The 17,050-nt window shown below is 40.6% G+C and overlaps 1 protein-coding gene across 3 annotated transcripts in view; it reads right to left on the bottom strand.

Annotated features, from left to right (window-relative positions):
• The window catches only part of LOC134324528 (signal transducer and activator of transcription 1-like), a 30,093-nt gene extending 13,043 nt beyond the window's left edge, over positions 1 to 17,050 (bottom strand). For 2 of the 3 annotated variants that reach the window (XM_063006403.1, XM_063006405.1), the window contains exons 1-9: positions 14,277 to 14,418; positions 8,271 to 8,398; positions 7,999 to 8,143; positions 6,357 to 6,452; positions 4,158 to 4,247; positions 3,552 to 3,630; positions 2,373 to 2,467; positions 1,247 to 1,398; positions 117 to 275 (exon numbers count right to left, since the gene is read on the bottom strand). In XM_063006403.1, the coding sequence (XP_062862473.1) occupies positions 117 to 275; positions 1,247 to 1,398; positions 2,373 to 2,467; positions 3,552 to 3,630; positions 4,158 to 4,247; positions 6,357 to 6,452; positions 7,999 to 8,143; positions 8,271 to 8,398 (944 nt within the window). In that variant the 5' untranslated portion in view covers positions 14,277 to 14,418. Of the gene's footprint in view, positions 1 to 116; positions 276 to 1,246; positions 1,399 to 2,372; positions 2,468 to 3,551; positions 3,631 to 4,157; positions 4,248 to 6,356; positions 6,453 to 7,998; positions 8,144 to 8,270; positions 8,399 to 14,276; positions 14,419 to 16,976 lie in introns of those variants that run through there. The other variant, XM_063006404.1, reaches the window with a different exon arrangement.

The following is a 17,050-nucleotide window of genomic DNA, read 5'->3' on the forward strand; positions in this document are numbered from 1 at the left end:
CACATCAAAAGCCGTTCATCCTGTGTGCACCCGTGTGTGATCTCTGGGGTGAAACTCAACCACTAATCCAGGTCAGGTTCCACCACTAACTGTAAACCCAAAAAGACGGGACGTACTTGACGAGAAGGTTCTTGAAGATGGAGAGCGCCTGCTCCAGCACCGAGCTCAGGTCTAACGAGACGGGATTGTTGTCGAGGTTGAATTTTACCACCAGCTCCTGCAGGGTGTTCAGCTGCTGCCGGATCTGCTGCAGACACTCGGCCACGGACGTGAACCTGAGGAACACCGGACATGTTTATTTACTTTTAGTAAAACTGTAAGGCCGCTGGTACGGGCGTCCATACGGACAATGACTGGCTTCATCATAAATGCTGCAGTTACGCCCTCTGCTGGCTGATCTAAGGTGCTGCACAGAGACGGGGGATAATGGAGAGCGGTGCGTGACTCTCTGTGCGCGATATGGATCTCACTATGAACCCGCAGGTAAAAAGAAGCGGTCCAAAACAACTTACACTACTGTGACAGTATACAGTCTAGGCAAGTGAGGGTTAAGGGCCTTGCTGAAGGGCCCAACAATGGAAACCTGGCATTGGTGAGGCATTAACATTTTTGGTATTTAACAGATGCAGTTATCCAAAGAGACTCACAGTTGTGACCATACAATCCAAGCAATTGAGGGTTAAGGGTCTTGCTCAAAGTGGCGGTGGTGGGGCTTGAACCGGCAACCTTCTGATTACTAGTCCTGTACCTTAACCACTAAGTTAAAACTGCCCTATGCAGTTGCCCCAGGCATGAACCAGTGATCTTCTGATTACTAGTTCAGTAGCTGAATTACTAGGCTACAACTGCCTAGAGGTTCAGGTAATTGGATAAAAACTAGATTGGGAGGAACATTGAGGGTATAATTTTGGAGTGTCCTTTCACCCAGTGAATTGCACCCACCTTGACCCAGACCAGGATAAAGCGGTGGTAAAACAGACAATGAATGAATGAATGAATGAATGAATGAACACTTTCCAGTTAGATATTAAGCTTCTTGAGTTTGTGGTGCTTTTTGAGCCCAAGCGCCCAACAGTGGCTGCATAGCAGAGCTGGGATTCAAACCCATAACCTTCCCATCAACAGCCCAATGCTCAACTCACTAGGCTGACTTGTAAGTCACGTCAGTTAAAACCTCCAGCAAAGTGAAACAAGGAAGATTCAGACATGAGTTTGTGATAAACCCCGGGCCCCCAGGAGCCCTTACCAGTTCTGTAACTGATCCAGGCAGGCGTTGGGTGGGCCGCCGATACACACCATCTGCTGCCTCTGCTTCCACTCGGGAATCTCCTCTGATACCAGCGTGAACTGGATCTGATCCGCCAACTTCAGCGCACTCACCAGCTCGATCACTACCACCTACAGGAGGACACCAATATACAGCGATCAGCCATAACATTAAAACCCCCTCCTTGTTTCTACACTCACTGTCCATTTTATCACCTCCACTTACCATATAGAAGCACTTTGTAGTTCTACAATTACTGACTGTAGTCCATCTGTTTCTCTACATGCTTTGTTACCCCCTTTCATGCTGTTCTTCAATGGTCAGGACCCCCACAGGACCACCACAGAGCAGGTATTATTTAGGTGGTGGATGATTCTCAGCACTGCAGTGACACTGACATGGTGGTGGTGTGTTAGTGTGTGTTGTGCTGGTATGAGTGGATCAGACACAGCAGCGCTCCTGGAGTTTTTAAACACCGTGTCCACTCACTGTCCACTCTATTAGACACTCCTACCTAGTCGGTCCACCTTGTAGATGTAAAGTCAGAGACGATCGCTCATCTATTGCTGCTGTTTGAGTCGCTCATCTTCTAGACCTTCATCAGTGGTCACAGGACGCTGCCCACGGGGCGCTGTTGGCTGGATATTTTTGGTTGGTGGACTATTCTCAGTCCAGCAGTGACAGTGAGGTGTTTAAAAACTCCAGCAGCGCTGCTGTGTCTGATCCACTCATACCAGCACAACACACACTAACACACCACCACCATGTCAGTGTTACTGCAGTGCTGAGAATGATCCACCACCTAAATAATACCTGCTCTGTGGGGGTCCTGTGGGGGTCCTGACCATTGAAGAACAGGGTGAAAGGGGGCTAACAAAACATGCAGAGAAACAGATGGACTACAGTCAGTAATTGTAGAACTACAAAGTGCTTCTATATGGTAAGTGGAACTGATAAAATGCAGTGAGTGTAGAAACAAGGAGGTGGTTTTAATGTTATGGCTGATCGGTGTGTATATATATATATATATATATTAATCCATTGTATAATGTGTATGTCTGGTGATAGAGCTGCAAGAAGCAGTTTCACTTTAGCACTGTCTCACCTCTCTGGCCTTGTTTAGCCTGTGGAACATCTCCCTGATCACCATCTCCTCCCGCTGGATCTCTTTCATCGTCTGTGCATTTAAATCAAACTCCACTGAAACCACAGAGCGTACAACAGAGTCACGTCTACCACCATAAAATACATTAAGATCTATACGTTTTGTAAAAGCAGCCTGTATCGACCTGTATCTTCTGTATAATATGTATTTTATACGGAACTCTATAACTACTTTTGCTTAAATATACAGTACAGTTAAATACTTCTTATTTTGTGCTTTTAACAACATAAATGAACTTTACAGCGATCCAGGTCTGGACTAACGTGTTCCTGGGATTTATTCAGAAATAATCCTGAGAGAAACGCAGCATAGAAATGAACATGTTCTCTTCTGAGTGACTCTGAGCTCTGAGAATAAGTTCTAACAGAGAACGATGAACAATACAGTGTATTAATGTCAAATATTTATTTATTTGGCTTTATCGTATTTTTTGGCTTTATCGATATTATGTTTTTGTTTGCTTATTGTATTTTATATACAATTTTTATTTCATGGCTTTGAGGTAGGTTTAAACTGTTTCTGTGGGCGTGCCCAGGTGGCGCGCCAGCACCAGATTCTAGACGCTCGGCTTCTGCCCCCCCCCCAAGTGGACACAATTGGCAGAGCAGACAAAATTACAGCAGACAAAATTGGCCACTGGTCTGCTGGGTGGGAAAAGACCGGACTGAAACAGTTATTCCAGCATGTGTGGTTGTGTCGCCTTTCCTTAGTGTATCTGGGGCGTTCCATCAGGATGTGCTTTATGAGATGGGTCTTCAGGGTAATCCTGGTGTGAGTGTTGATGTTCCGGAGTATCTCTCAGTGTTTGTTTGTGGACTGTGTGGTCCATTCAGGTCAATTTTTCTTTGATGTAGGTATTTATTTGTGGTTTTATATCCATCAAAAGAACTTTGATGAAATATAAAAAATAAACTTACAATTATGACTGAATATATTCCTTTCCAAGCCACTGAGAGTTAAGGGTCTTGCTTAGGGGTCCAACAGTGGTGTGATCGGGCTTGAACCGGCAGCATTCTGATCACTAGTATCAGAGTTCACGAGTTCAGTACCTTAACCGGAGCTACCGCTACCCCAGTTTACATGATCAATTATAAAATGATAAAAATGCTGTTCTCTTACTTCTACTCTGTAACGTTTTCCTCTTAAAGTCATGCTCGTCTTGTAGGTCCTCCAGAGACTGGATCTGCTGTTCTGCTTCCTGAGGAAAAGATTTCTTTCTGAATACAATATAATATTAAGGCTAAATAATAAATAAATAATAGTTGTGTACATTACAGACAAATCAGACAAACCACGGAAAGAGAAAACTAAGGAAAACTGTACTAAATGGAATTACGGTATTCTAACATCAAGCATCTCCACCATTAAGAAGCATCAGGAAACAATAAAGAGGTAAAGCTAATTTTTTTATAATAAATAATAAAAATTATTGTATTTTTATTGATTTTTAACTGTTTGTAATTGTATTTCAGTGTGTTTATATTATATTTGTGTTATTTTCAGTGTTTCAGTGTCAAAAACAACCTCATTATTTTACATGAGCCTAAAATATCTGCAGCTCCACGGGACCATGGACGCATTAACAGGTTCTCCAAACATCATTATGGGAAAAAAATACCTTGAAACTCAACGTCTTTTAAACTCGACGCCACTGCCAGAACCGACTGACGTTGAGTTTCAAGGTACCGCTGTATAACTTTGTGTTCCTGGAGATGCTGGATTTACCTGCACTTTCTTCTTCAGCTCGTTCACCTTGTTGTCGAGCTGACGATGCTTTTCCATCATACCGTTACTCTGTGATGCTCCTGAGTTCTCCTAAAATAAAAAAGGATAATAAAAACATTCTCACCTTCTCAAAACAACAATTCAGACAAGATAAGTAAGCCTGACTGACTGATAGCACTGCTGGGAATTCGAACCCTATATCACAGCAATGATGGATTGACTGATTGATTGATTGATTGATGACTTTATTGATCCCCGAAGGGAAACTGCGGTGTTATACAGTATATCTATATACAGTATATATACAGGGGTTGGACAAAATAACTGAAACACCTGTCATTTTAGTGTGGGAGGTTTCATGGCTAAATTGGACCAGTCTGGTGGCCAATCTTCATTAATTGCACATTGCACCAGTAAGAGCAGAGTGTGAAGGTTCAATTAGCAGGGTAAGAGCACAGTTTTGCTCAAAATGTTGCAATGCACACAACATTATGGGTGACATACCAGAGTTCAAAAGAGGACAAATTGTTGGTGCACGTCTTGCTGGCGCATCTGTGACCAAGACAGCAAGTCTTTGTGATGTATCAAGAGCCACGGTATCCAGGGTAATGTCAGCATACCACCAAGAAGGACAAACCACATCCAACAGGATTAACTGTGGACGCAAGAGGAAGCTGTCTGAAAGGGATGTTCGGGTGCTAACCCGGACTGTATCCAAAAAACATAAAACCACGGCTGCCCAAATCACGGCAGAATTAAATGTGCACCTCGACTCTCCTGTTTCCACCAGAACTGTCCGTCGGGAGCTCCACAGGGTCAATATACACGGCCGGGCTGCTATAGCCAAACCTTTGGTCACTCGTGCCGATGCCAAACGTCGCTTTCAATGGTGCAAGGAGCGCAAATCTTGGGCTGTGGACAATGTGAAACATGTATTGTTCTCTGATGAGTCCACCTTTACTGTTTTCCCCACATCCGGGAGAGTTACGGTGTGGAGAAGCCCCAAAGAAGCGTACCACCCAGACTGTTGCATGCCCAGAGTGAAGCATGGGGGTGGATCAGTGATGGTTTGGGCTGCCATATCATGGCATTCCCTTGGCCCAATACTTGTGCTAGATGGGCGCGTCACTGCCGAGGACTACCGAACCATTCTGGAGGACCATGTGCATCCAATGGCGGTGCCGTGTATCAGGATGACAATGCACCAATACACACAGCAAGACTGGTGAAAGATTGGTTTGATGAACATGAAAGTGAAGTTGAACATCTCCCATGGCCTGCACAGTCACCAGATCTAAATATTATTGAGCCACTTTGGGGTGTTTTGGAGAAGCGAGTCAGGAAACGTTTTCCTCCACCAGCATCACGTAGTGACCTGGCCACTATCCTGCAAGAAGAATGGCTTAAAATCCCTCTGACCACTGTGCAGGACTTGTATATGTCATTTCCAAGACGAATTGACGCTGTATTGGCCACAAAAGGAGGCCCTACACCATACTAATAAATTATTGTGGTCTAAAACCAGGTGTTTCAGTTATTTTGTCCAATCCCTGTATATATATATACAGTGAGCGAACTTTCGAACAGCGGACGGTGTTTTCCGGTGTTTTTTTTATGTATATTTTGTAAAATTCAATATCAAAATGGCCCCAGTGTATTATGGTGTATGATAAAGCACACGTACTGTACTGAAATGTGATGTGTGTTTGTATGTACAGTACAGTACTACTGTGTATTGTTGTTTATTATAGTTTATTACAGGAATAATTTAAGATTAAGAGAATATATACATGTATTTATAACAAAAAAGACCTTTTAAGACATTAGAGAGGTTAGGTAAGGGGGGGTTTGGGAGGTCTGGCATGGATTAATTCTATTTACGTTATTTCTTATGGGAAAAATAGGTTTAACTAACGAACATTTTGACTTAAGAACAGAACTTCAGAATCAATTAAATAAGTAAGTCAAGGGTCTACTGCATAAGACATCTAACAGAACAAAAACTAACAGGAGGTGAGACTAAAAGGTGCCGTTATAGACATTGTGTGCAATTAAAGCTAAAAATAATTTTAAAAATATTTTAATTTTAACACCAGCCAAAAAGGGAGTTTAGCCATTAAAAATAATTGTATGCAGAGATAACAGCTTGTTCTATACAGCTTGTAAGATATTTTATAGACATTATACTATAAACCGTACCTGTGTACTGTTGGCTGATGCCAGGATTGTTCTCTCCTTGTTTAGGAAGTTGGATATAATCATGGCCATGTGTGTTGGGTATTCCTGAAAGTGCTCCTATAATGAAAACAAACATTCTATTAGCGTCTGCTGCTCGAGAGCTAAATTAGTAACGTCTTACATAAGAACCAAGAAGAACCTCTGGTGCCTTCAAGAGCCAGATGATGGATTAATTGGAGTCGAATTGTGTGCAATGGCATTTTGTGCATCTCGTTAGAGTAGTATGTGTCTTAAAACCAGCTTAATAAGTCTTAGATAACGTTTAGGATGAGCAACAATCCAACAATCCAAACTTCAAGCCCCCCCGTCCCCCCAGAGTACGAGTTTGAATCACGGCTCTGCTACCGGCAGGGTTTCACCTATATGGGCCATAACTGGCTCGTCCTCGAGTGAGAATACCGTTGCGATTCCTCATAATTGCTGCAATTACGACCTCTGCTGGCTGCTCGAGGCTCTGCACAGAGACAGTGAATAATGGAGAGCAGTGCCTGACTCCCCATACGTGACACAGATCCCCATGTAAACCTGACTTGTGCAGGAGAAAAGAAGCGGTTGGCAACTGCACATACGTCTGAGGGGGCGTGCGTTAGGTACGGCCCTCCTCGGCCAAGGTGGGGCTCTGCAGCAGTGGAGGAGGGATACAACCAAGAGAATTGGAAAGAGGGAAAATGCTTAAAAATGTATTTATAAATAAATGTATAAATAATATAAAGTTATAAATAAAAAATTATAATAATACAAGGATATAAATGTATAAATAATAATAATAATTTATTTTTATTTATTTTATAATAATATTAATAATTTAATTTATAGATTATTGCATTGGATCTGGTGTGCATTAGGTACAGCCCCTACTCGGCCAAGGTGGGAAAGATACAACCAGAGGAATTGGATATGATTAAATTAGGAGAAAAGGGGGAAATGCTTTAAAAGAATAAAAAATAATAATCATTTATTAATAAATACATGTATAAATAATAAAAAGTTATAAATCAAATAACTGTATAATAATATAATATTATAACTTTATAAAAAATTAATAATTCATTTTATATTAACTATTAACGTTATTTTATTAATGATAATAATTTATTTAAGAATAATAATTATTACTGTTTTATTAATATTAATAATTTAATTTATAGATTATTGCATTGGTGGGGGCGTGTGTTAGGTAAGGCCCTCCTCAGCCAAGGTGGGGCTCTGCAGCAGTGGAGGAGGGATACAACCAGGGGACCTGGATATGACTTAATTGGGAGAAAAGGGGGAAAAATGCTTTAAAAGAATAAAAAATATTATAATCATTTATTTATAAATAAATGTATAAATGATATAAAGTTATAAATCAAATAAATATATAATATTATAAATGTATAAATAATATTAAATAATTTTATAATATTTATATTATTATTTTATTAATAATAATACATTAGTTTATAATAATTATTATTGTTATTTTATTAATAATAATAATTTATTTTATAGATCATTGCATTATAAATTATTAAATATTTAAAATTATTAATTTAAAATAATAATTAATTTACGTTAATTTACGAGAAAGTCGTTAGTAATAGCGGGATGAGTTTAGCTGTACCTGGAGGTTGCGTCGTATCTTGCGGATGTTGTGCTGAAGCAGGAAGTTGTCTCCCATATTGAGCCGACCGTGGTGCTCGTCCAGCTTCGACAGCAGGTCGTGAAAACGGACTTTGGCTAGAGACTCGTTAGAAGCCACGGTGTCCCTGAAACAGGTATAAAAACCATCAGTTCTGATGTGAAACAATCGTCCGTGCCTCCGTGCCCCCTCTGCCGGCCATACGTTGGAATGCAGAGGGATGTGTTTCCGAAATCCTGATTTTTGTGTCTTACCAGTCGTGGCTTTCGATCCACTGGCTGAGGTACTGACGAATTTCCATGGGAAAGGTGTCGTCGTACAGCTGATCCACCTGCTCCAGATATCTTGAATCCAGCTGCTGTAGCTGGTGCCACAGTGCCATCTACCAAACAAGGAAACATCTGTATGAACAGCAAAGCCGTGTACAGCTTCGTCTTCTCATCCTCTGCTACATTACTAATGATTTTTAATCAAACTAATGACGTTTATTTGCTTTATTACTGTTGTTTATTGTAAATTTCACATTTTTAGGCTTTGGTTTTGGGTCCTAACCATTAAGCCAGCAAGCGAAAGCCCAACCAGATCGTTATTTAAAGGAACTCCCAGGTGCAGCGCAAGATTCCGAACCCTAGGGGGTAAAACTGTTTGGTTAGAAGGGAACTTCAAATTTACCCATCAGTCATGGCATGTGTCATGTTACCTGAGATTCTGACGCTCTAACGTTTCATTAATGTTCACTGAAAACTAGCGAGGATGTGAAAGGGCGTCCCGAATGAAGGGATTCGACCAACTGAAGCTCTCTTATAGCCAAGATCACATTATTAGCGTGTAGGGAACACAAGGGTGCTGTGGAACAGAATCCAGCTCTAGAAACTGTCTGATTGAGGTCATATGTGCCTTAATGCTCGACTGGCAGGGCAGACGGACATGATTCTGTAATCTGAGCTCACTGCTGATCTCCATGGAAGGTTGGACCTTTGCTAACTGCTCTGCTACTTGATTGGATTACAGTTATACATGCATTAGTTATTATTTAAATGTTCTTACTACTGCAACTAACACAATGCCATTGTTGGGCCCCTGAGCAAGGCCCTTAACCCTCTCATCTCCAGGGGCGCCGTACAATGACTGACCCTGCGCTCTGAACTACTATACAGACTAGTAATCAGAAGGTTGTCCGTTCAAGCCCCACCACTGCTACTGTTGGGCCCTTGAGCAAGGCCCTTACCCCTCAATTGCTTAGACTGTATACTGTCACTGTATAAAGTCTCTTTGGATAAAAGCATCTGCCAAAACAAGGCAAACCAACCCATGAGGTTTCCGCCCACCTTTGTTTTTGTGCTGGCATGTCTAAACTGCCCACGTTGCGTTACGGAATGCAGTACCAGGAAAACACAGCTCTGGTTGCGTACTGGAAATTTTGTCCGGAGTACAACATCATCGGGGTGTCTTTCACATACTTAAAATAAACATTGTGGTCACATACTGTACACTGCATAGTACATACTGATTTGTGGCCCCATCAGTACGAGAGTGGTACGTAGTACGATATTTAGAACACCAAGGTTGGAGGAAGTCACAATAATAATAAGAATAAACACATAGTGGTTGGGGCAGAGTTGAAGAATCGTTTACTGTTAGTTTAAACAGATTTCTAGTATGCATGCTAGTTGGCATCCACTGGGGTACTGCATGTCACAATAACGTTCAGCAGCATGTTCCAACAGGTTTTAAAATATGTGAGATGGATTTAGATTGTTAGCCTTTAAAAGTGGGCAGGCATGTAAAAAATAAGCATCTTGAAAATTGATTTATTATGACAATACTCTTCAACAAGGGCATCACAGCCGAAAGTCCAATTTGCAATTTTAAGAGGGTCAGAGAATGAAGATGACGCCAAGGAAAATGTAGAGCACGCAGACAAGAAGCCACGGCGTTAGAAGCCATGGCACGCGCCTCCGTGCCCCCTCTGCCGGCCATACGTGGAGGGCAGAAGGACGTGATTCTGAAATCCTGATTTAAAAAAAGCTAAATTTTGCCCTTTTTAGTGTCTTACCAATCGTGGCTGTACTGACGAATTTTGCAATTTTAGGGGTCAAAGAATGAAGATGACAGTCCACAGACGCCAAGGAAAATGTAGCGCACGCAGACAAGGGTGCAACGTGTTCCTGTGTCAAACTAGCATTTACAAATCAACAAAATATCTTTATTCTACTGCAATTCAATGTCAAGAGACCTGCCATGTCATAACATGCACTCAACAGGGTGAATTTGTGTAGATTTTTAGGGAACCTCAAGAACTCAACATAATGTTTGTTTATTTATTAGGATTTTCCTGAAACCGGTCAACATCCAGGGATGGAATATCGAGTTCGTCAACACCTATAGGTACCTGGGTGTTCAGCTTAACAATAAACTGGACTGGTCTCAGTGGTGTAAGTAGGAGCTCATTGGCCCCAGTGCAAAAAAGATTTTTGGGCCCCCTCAACCAATTTCATATACTAGGTCTATATATACAGTGTATCACAAAAGTGAGTACACCCCTCACATTTCTGCAGATATTTAAGTATATCTTTTCATGGGACAACACTGACAAAATGACACTTTGACACAATGAAAAGTAGTCTGTGTGCAGCTTATATAACAGTGTAAATTTATTCTTCCCTCAAAATAACTCAATATACAGCCATTAATGTCTAAACCACCGGCAACAAAAGTGATTACACCCCTAAGAGACTACACCCCTAAATGTCCAAATTGAGCACTGCTTGTCATTTTCCCTCCAAAATGTCATGTGATTTGTTAGTGTTACTAGGTCTCAGGTGTGCATAGGGAGCAGGTGTGTTCAATTTAGTAGTACAGCTCTCACACTCTCTCATACTGGCCACTGAAAGTTCCAACATGGCACCTCATGGCAAAGAACTCTCTGAGGATCTTAAAAGACGAATTGTTGTGCTACATGAAGATGGCCAAGGCTACAAGAAGATTGCCAACACCCTGAAACTGAGCTGCAGAACAGTGGCCAAGATCATCCAGCGTTTTAAAAGAGCAGGGTCCACTCAGAACAGACCTCGCGTTGGTCGTCCAAAGAAGCTGAGTGCACGTGCTCAGCGTCACATCCAACTGCTGTCTTTGAAAGATAGGCGCAGGAGTGCTGTCAGCATTGCTGCAGAGATTGAAAAGGTGGGGGGTCAGCCTGTCAGTGCTCAGACCATACGCCGCACACTACATCAAATTGGTCTGCATGGCTGTCACCCCAGAAGGAAGCCTCTTCTGAAGTCTCTACACAAGAAAGCCCGCAAACAGTTTGCTGAAGACATGTCAACAAAGGACATGGATTACTGGAACCATGTCCTATGGTCTGATGAGACCAAGATTAATTTGTTTGGTTCAGATGGTCTCAAGCATGTGTGGCGGCAATCAGGTGAGGAGTACAAAGATAAGTGTGTCATGCCTACAGTCAAGCATGGTGGTGGGAATGCCATGGTCTGGGGCTGCATGAGTGCAGCAGGTGTTGGGGAGTTACATTTCATTGAGGGACACATGAACTCCAATATGTACTGTGAAATACTGAAGCAGAGCATGATCCCCTCCCTCCGGAAACTGGGTCGCAGGGCAGTGTTTCAGCATCATTATGACCCCAAACACACCTCTAAGACGACCACTGCTTTATTGAAGAGGCTGAGGGTAAAGGTGATGGACTGGCCAAGCATGTCTCCAGACCTAAACCCAATAGAACATCTTTGGGGCATCCTCAAGCGGAAGGTGGAGGAGCACAAAGTCTCGAATATCCGCCAGCTCCGTGATGTCGTCATGGAGGAGTGGAAAAGCATTCCAGTGGCAACCTGTGAAGCTCTGGTAAACTCCATGCCCAGGAGAGTTAAGGCAGTTCTGGGAAATAATGGTGGCCACACAAAATATTGACACTTCAGGAACTTTCACTAAGGGGTGTACTCACTTTTGTTGCTGGTGGTTTAGACATTAATGGCTGTATATTGAGTTTTATTGAGGGAAGAATAAATTTACACTGTTATATAAGCTGCACACAGACCACTTTTCATTGTGTCAAAGTGTCATTTTGTCAGTGTTGTCCCATGAAAAGATATACTTAAATATCTGCAGAAATGTGAGGGGTGTACTCACTTTTGTGATACACTGTATATCTTCTGTTTACTAGTCCAGTACCTTAACCACTGAGCTATCACTGGCCCTAATATCAAATTAAAATAATGACCCATGAAACATGAATTTGAAACTTAAGCTTGATAGTTTAATCAAATATATCTGAAACATTAATACACAATTACAATAAAAAATATATTAAATAAGAAAGCTTTGGACAGCATTAGAAACTGTTATGTTTCAGAAGTTATCACTCTGGAAATCAAAAACATTTATAACATGTGGTTGAGAAACATGTGAATGCTGTCTGTGAGGATCTCAGCCATCTGAGGGGTGCATGAACATCTTCTCTTCTCATCCACACTCCATTGCTTAGTGCTATTAATAGAAAGAGCAAAAGAGAAAGCTGTATTAATTATCACAAACTGAAGGCTATGTATCATAGTTTATTATAAATAGTGTACTGGCTATGCCAACTAAACCATAACAGGTTAAATATCTTAACTGTCAACGTGACAACGTATCTTAAAATCAACGTGAGCAAATAATAACGTTAGGCTATAACGTTAAGTTATATAACGTTACTCCTAATAAATCACTGATTAACTATTGCACTTAATGCGTTAGCTTAGCTATCAAACCTAAAAGGAAGTTTTCCGACAGGTACTCTAACATTAACAAACATTAGCTACAGTACGTTGGTTAAAGAATAAAGCGGTGTAAAACCTTACCTGTCCTGGATAACGCTGGTGAACACGGCTGCAGGGTGCTCGCGTTTTAGATGCTCATGCATCACCGTAGTGCTGGTGTGAAACCACAACTCTGCTCTGCAGCGTCTGTGTTCAGCTCGTTTCTTTGGTTTATTGCTCCTGAAATACTTTAAAAAGTTTCGGTCTCTTTATCTTTGCTTCTCTGTCTTCATAAACTCCCCGCTGCGCCATGGAAGCGATGCTGCGCCCGCTGCAGTCCCTTTAATGCGTTGCAATAATAACGACAATGAAATTCCACGTCGACAAATTTTTATAGTCAACGTTATCGATTAGGTCGACTAATCGTTGCAGCCCTAATATATATATAGATTCCCTGTGTAACCTGCTTAACATTATATATATATATATATATATATACTGTATATATAACAGATTCATATATATTCACAGATTCCCTGTGCCATGCCTTGCTATTCTGATATTTCATTGTCTGTTAGTTATTTTAATATTTTACTTAACAAAAATATGTTTTTACTTTTGTTATCACCGCACTTTACTGCTAGCATTAGCCACTTGCTACTAGAGGGTCAGCTCACCTAGCCGCTGCGAGTCTCTTATCTTAACGTCATGTTTTACACTTTTGGTTACATTCATGACAGGAACGGTAGTTACTCATTACACAAGGTTCTTCAGTTCACAAGGTTATATCGAACACAGTCCTGGACACTTTAGTATCTCCAATTTACCTCACTTGCACGTCTTTGGACTGCCAGAGGAAACCCACACAGACACGGGGAGAACATGCAAACTCCACACAGAAAGGACCCGGACCGCCCTGGGGGATCGAACCCAGGACCTTCTTGAGGCGACAGTGCTACCCAATTGGCCACAGTGCCGCCCACTCAACATAATGTCAAACTTTAACGTTTTGTGGTCAGGTCTCTCATAATATTTCTTTTTTTTTGTTTTTTTGTTTCCCACTTTTTTCCCCCCCAATTTTCTCCCCTAATCTAGTCGTGTCCAGTTCCCCTGATTGCCTCTGACATGCGCCCCCTCCGGCACGTACAGTCAGTACAGACTGCATCTTTCACCTGCACGAGTCGAGTTCATACACCGACGGGCACTGTGTACGGAGGGCCACACCCCCATCAGCATTATTCCTCTGCCCTGTGCAGGCGCCATCGGTCAGCCAGCAGGGGCCGCAGTTGCACCAGTTATGAGGACCTATGATCCGACTTTTTACCCCCTAACCCTGAACAACAGCCAATCGTTGTTCATGCTGCTGCCCAGCCCAGTCGGAAGGCGAAGCTGAGATTCCATACGATGTATTCGAGACCCCAACTCTGGTGCGCTAGCGTACTTTACCGCTGCACCACCTGAGCGGCCATAATATTTCATTTTAAAAACATTTATCAAATAAAATCATACCAGCAGTTGTGTTGCCACTTATTGGAAATATCTCGAGCAGTTGTAAACAGCACAGCAAAAACCTTTTGACTCCCTGTCAGCACAATTGGTTCGATAATCCGCAAGTGATTCCCCAGACAGAAAGTTAAGAGAGAAGAGAAGAGCCAGGAGTCGCTCAAAACAGTTGCAGGATGATCTGAAAGCAGCAAGAACAAAGTAAACAATAGGAACCAAACCAGGAGAACCTTTATTCTTACACCCTACATAAAACATCTCTACTAATAAGAAGCACAGAAAGAAAGAAAGTGTAACTCTTTTGAAAGATTAAGATCTGGCAATACAACTGGCACAATTCCATAAAAGAACAGCAAACTAGGAGTCGAAATATGATGGTGGTAGTATATTGATATAATGACGTTCATATTGGTTATGCAAGGCGACAATAATCCCAGTTCTGATATTATTCCCATTAAGATGCATTTGTAAATAATTAAATGAGCAGTTTATACCTAAAAGCTCTCTAATGTCACAGAATTTTGCAAAACACGGTCCCCAGTGTGACTGGCCCTCCCTGCACTGCGAGTATTAAAGCTCCTGATTAAACACTATTGGTGTGGATCTTCTTCAGCCCCAAACAATGTCACATAAAGCAAAGCCACCACAGAGCAAACATTCGCTTATCAAGTGCATCTCAGGCTCATCAAAAGCAGCGCTGCTGTGTCTGATCCATTCATACCAGAACAACACACACTAACACACTACCACCATGTCAGTGTCACTGCAGTGCTGAGAATCATCCACCACCTAAATAATACCTGCTCTGTGGGGGTCCTGTGGGGGTCCTGACCATTGAAGAACAGGGTGAAAGCAGGTTAAAAAAGTATGTAGAGAAACAGATGGACTACAGTCAGTAATTGTAGAACTACAAAGTGCTTCTATATGGTAAGTGGAGCTGATAAAATGGACGGTGAGTGTAGAAACAAGGGGGTGGTTTTAATGTTATGGCTGATCAGTGTATTTTCTCTCTATTTTTGAATCCCCAGTGGTGCTATCAGTCGGTCGATAAGATAAGATAAGATAAGATCAGATTCCTTTATTGATCCCCATGGGGGGAAATTCAAGTGTTTCAGTAGCTCCAGCACAGAGTTAATAGAGTTAAAGATAACTCTATTTATTGACTATATAATGGCAATTACTATTATACAGGGTGTCCCTTAAATCTGGACATATAGACAAAATGCATATTTTCAATAAATCTTGTTTTGCCCGTCTCAACCTTTTTTGGAGTGTGTTGCAGGCATTCAATTTTAAATGTGTTTCAATTTAAAATAAAATTTGATCCATGAAAACATTGAAAATCTTTTCTTTCTATTTTTGCAAGTTAAATAAAGATTCATTAAAATTAAGAAACCACAGCTTTTCTTTTTTATCATATTTAATAAAACGCCCCAACTTGTTCTTGTAACTTATGTTTTGATTTTCTTTTTTGGATGTGTCTGATAAATGCTGTAAATGTAAAAAGATACTTTATTTATTGTCCGGGTTAATTATTGTCTTTAAATATTATATAAATATTATTATTAATTATTGTTTTTAAATGTCTTTGGATAAGAACGTAAATTAAATGCTCTAAACGTGTGTTACAGTATGAAGTTACGGACAGACAGACAGACAGACAGACAGACAGACAGACAGACAGACAGACAGATAGATTATATACGTATTATAAATAGATAGATAGATTATACAGTATATTATAGATAGATAGATTCTATATTATAGATAGATAGATTCTATATTATAGATAGATAGATAGATAGATAGATAGATAGATAGATAGATAGATAGATAGATAGATAGATAGATAGATAGATACTTTATTGATCCCGAAGAACATTTAAATATATATTTATATAATATATCATATATAAATATACTCAGCAACTACCAAGAATATAATAAAAAAGCTAGTTTGATCCATCCTTAAACCTGACGTTCAAAAATATGTTATATTGATGTGTAACATGACACGAATGAACAGCAGTTTTGTTGCTTTTATAATGAATTTAATATGTTATTTATTTATTAGAATTGTAACGTCATGTTTTACACTTTGATTATATTTATGACAGGACGGTTAGTTACTCATTACACAAGGTTCATCAGTTCACAAGTTTAATATCAAACACAGTCATGGACAATTTTGTATCTCCACTTCACATTTACATTTCCAGCATTTAGCAGACGCCTTTTATCCAAATCGACTTACATTACAGTTAGAGTATACCGTCTGAGCAATTGAGGGTTAAGGGCCTTGCTCAAGGGCCCAACAGCAGCAACCTGGCAGAGGTGGGGCTTGAACAAGCAACCTTTGGATTACTAGTCCTGTACCTTAACCACCGTAACACCCCACGCAGACACAGGGAGAACATGCAAACTACACACAGAAAGGACCCGGACACAGGGATCGAACCCAGGACCTTCTTACTGTGAGGTGACAGAGCTACAGTGCAGCCCAATTTAATATGTAAAATAACTATAAGCAAAATTGTATAACATATATGGTTATGACTGGCTACCACAACCATTGTTGGAGTTATTGTAGCAATAATGAACCTCATTTATCTAAAATATATTTAAAACAACAATCTTAGATGCTATTTTCTGAATTTTATGACATTATTATATCGCCCATAATAAAATAAACATAAATAGACTTACCTTTTAAAACGATTAATCTCGTCCAAAAGAAAAACACCCTGAACTGTAAAAAATACACTATAATGAATTTTTAA

Source organism: Trichomycterus rosablanca, chromosome 12 (assembly GCF_030014385.1).
Source record: "Trichomycterus rosablanca isolate fTriRos1 chromosome 12, fTriRos1.hap1, whole genome shotgun sequence".
Taxonomy (NCBI): domain Eukaryota; kingdom Metazoa; phylum Chordata; class Actinopteri; order Siluriformes; family Trichomycteridae; genus Trichomycterus; species Trichomycterus rosablanca.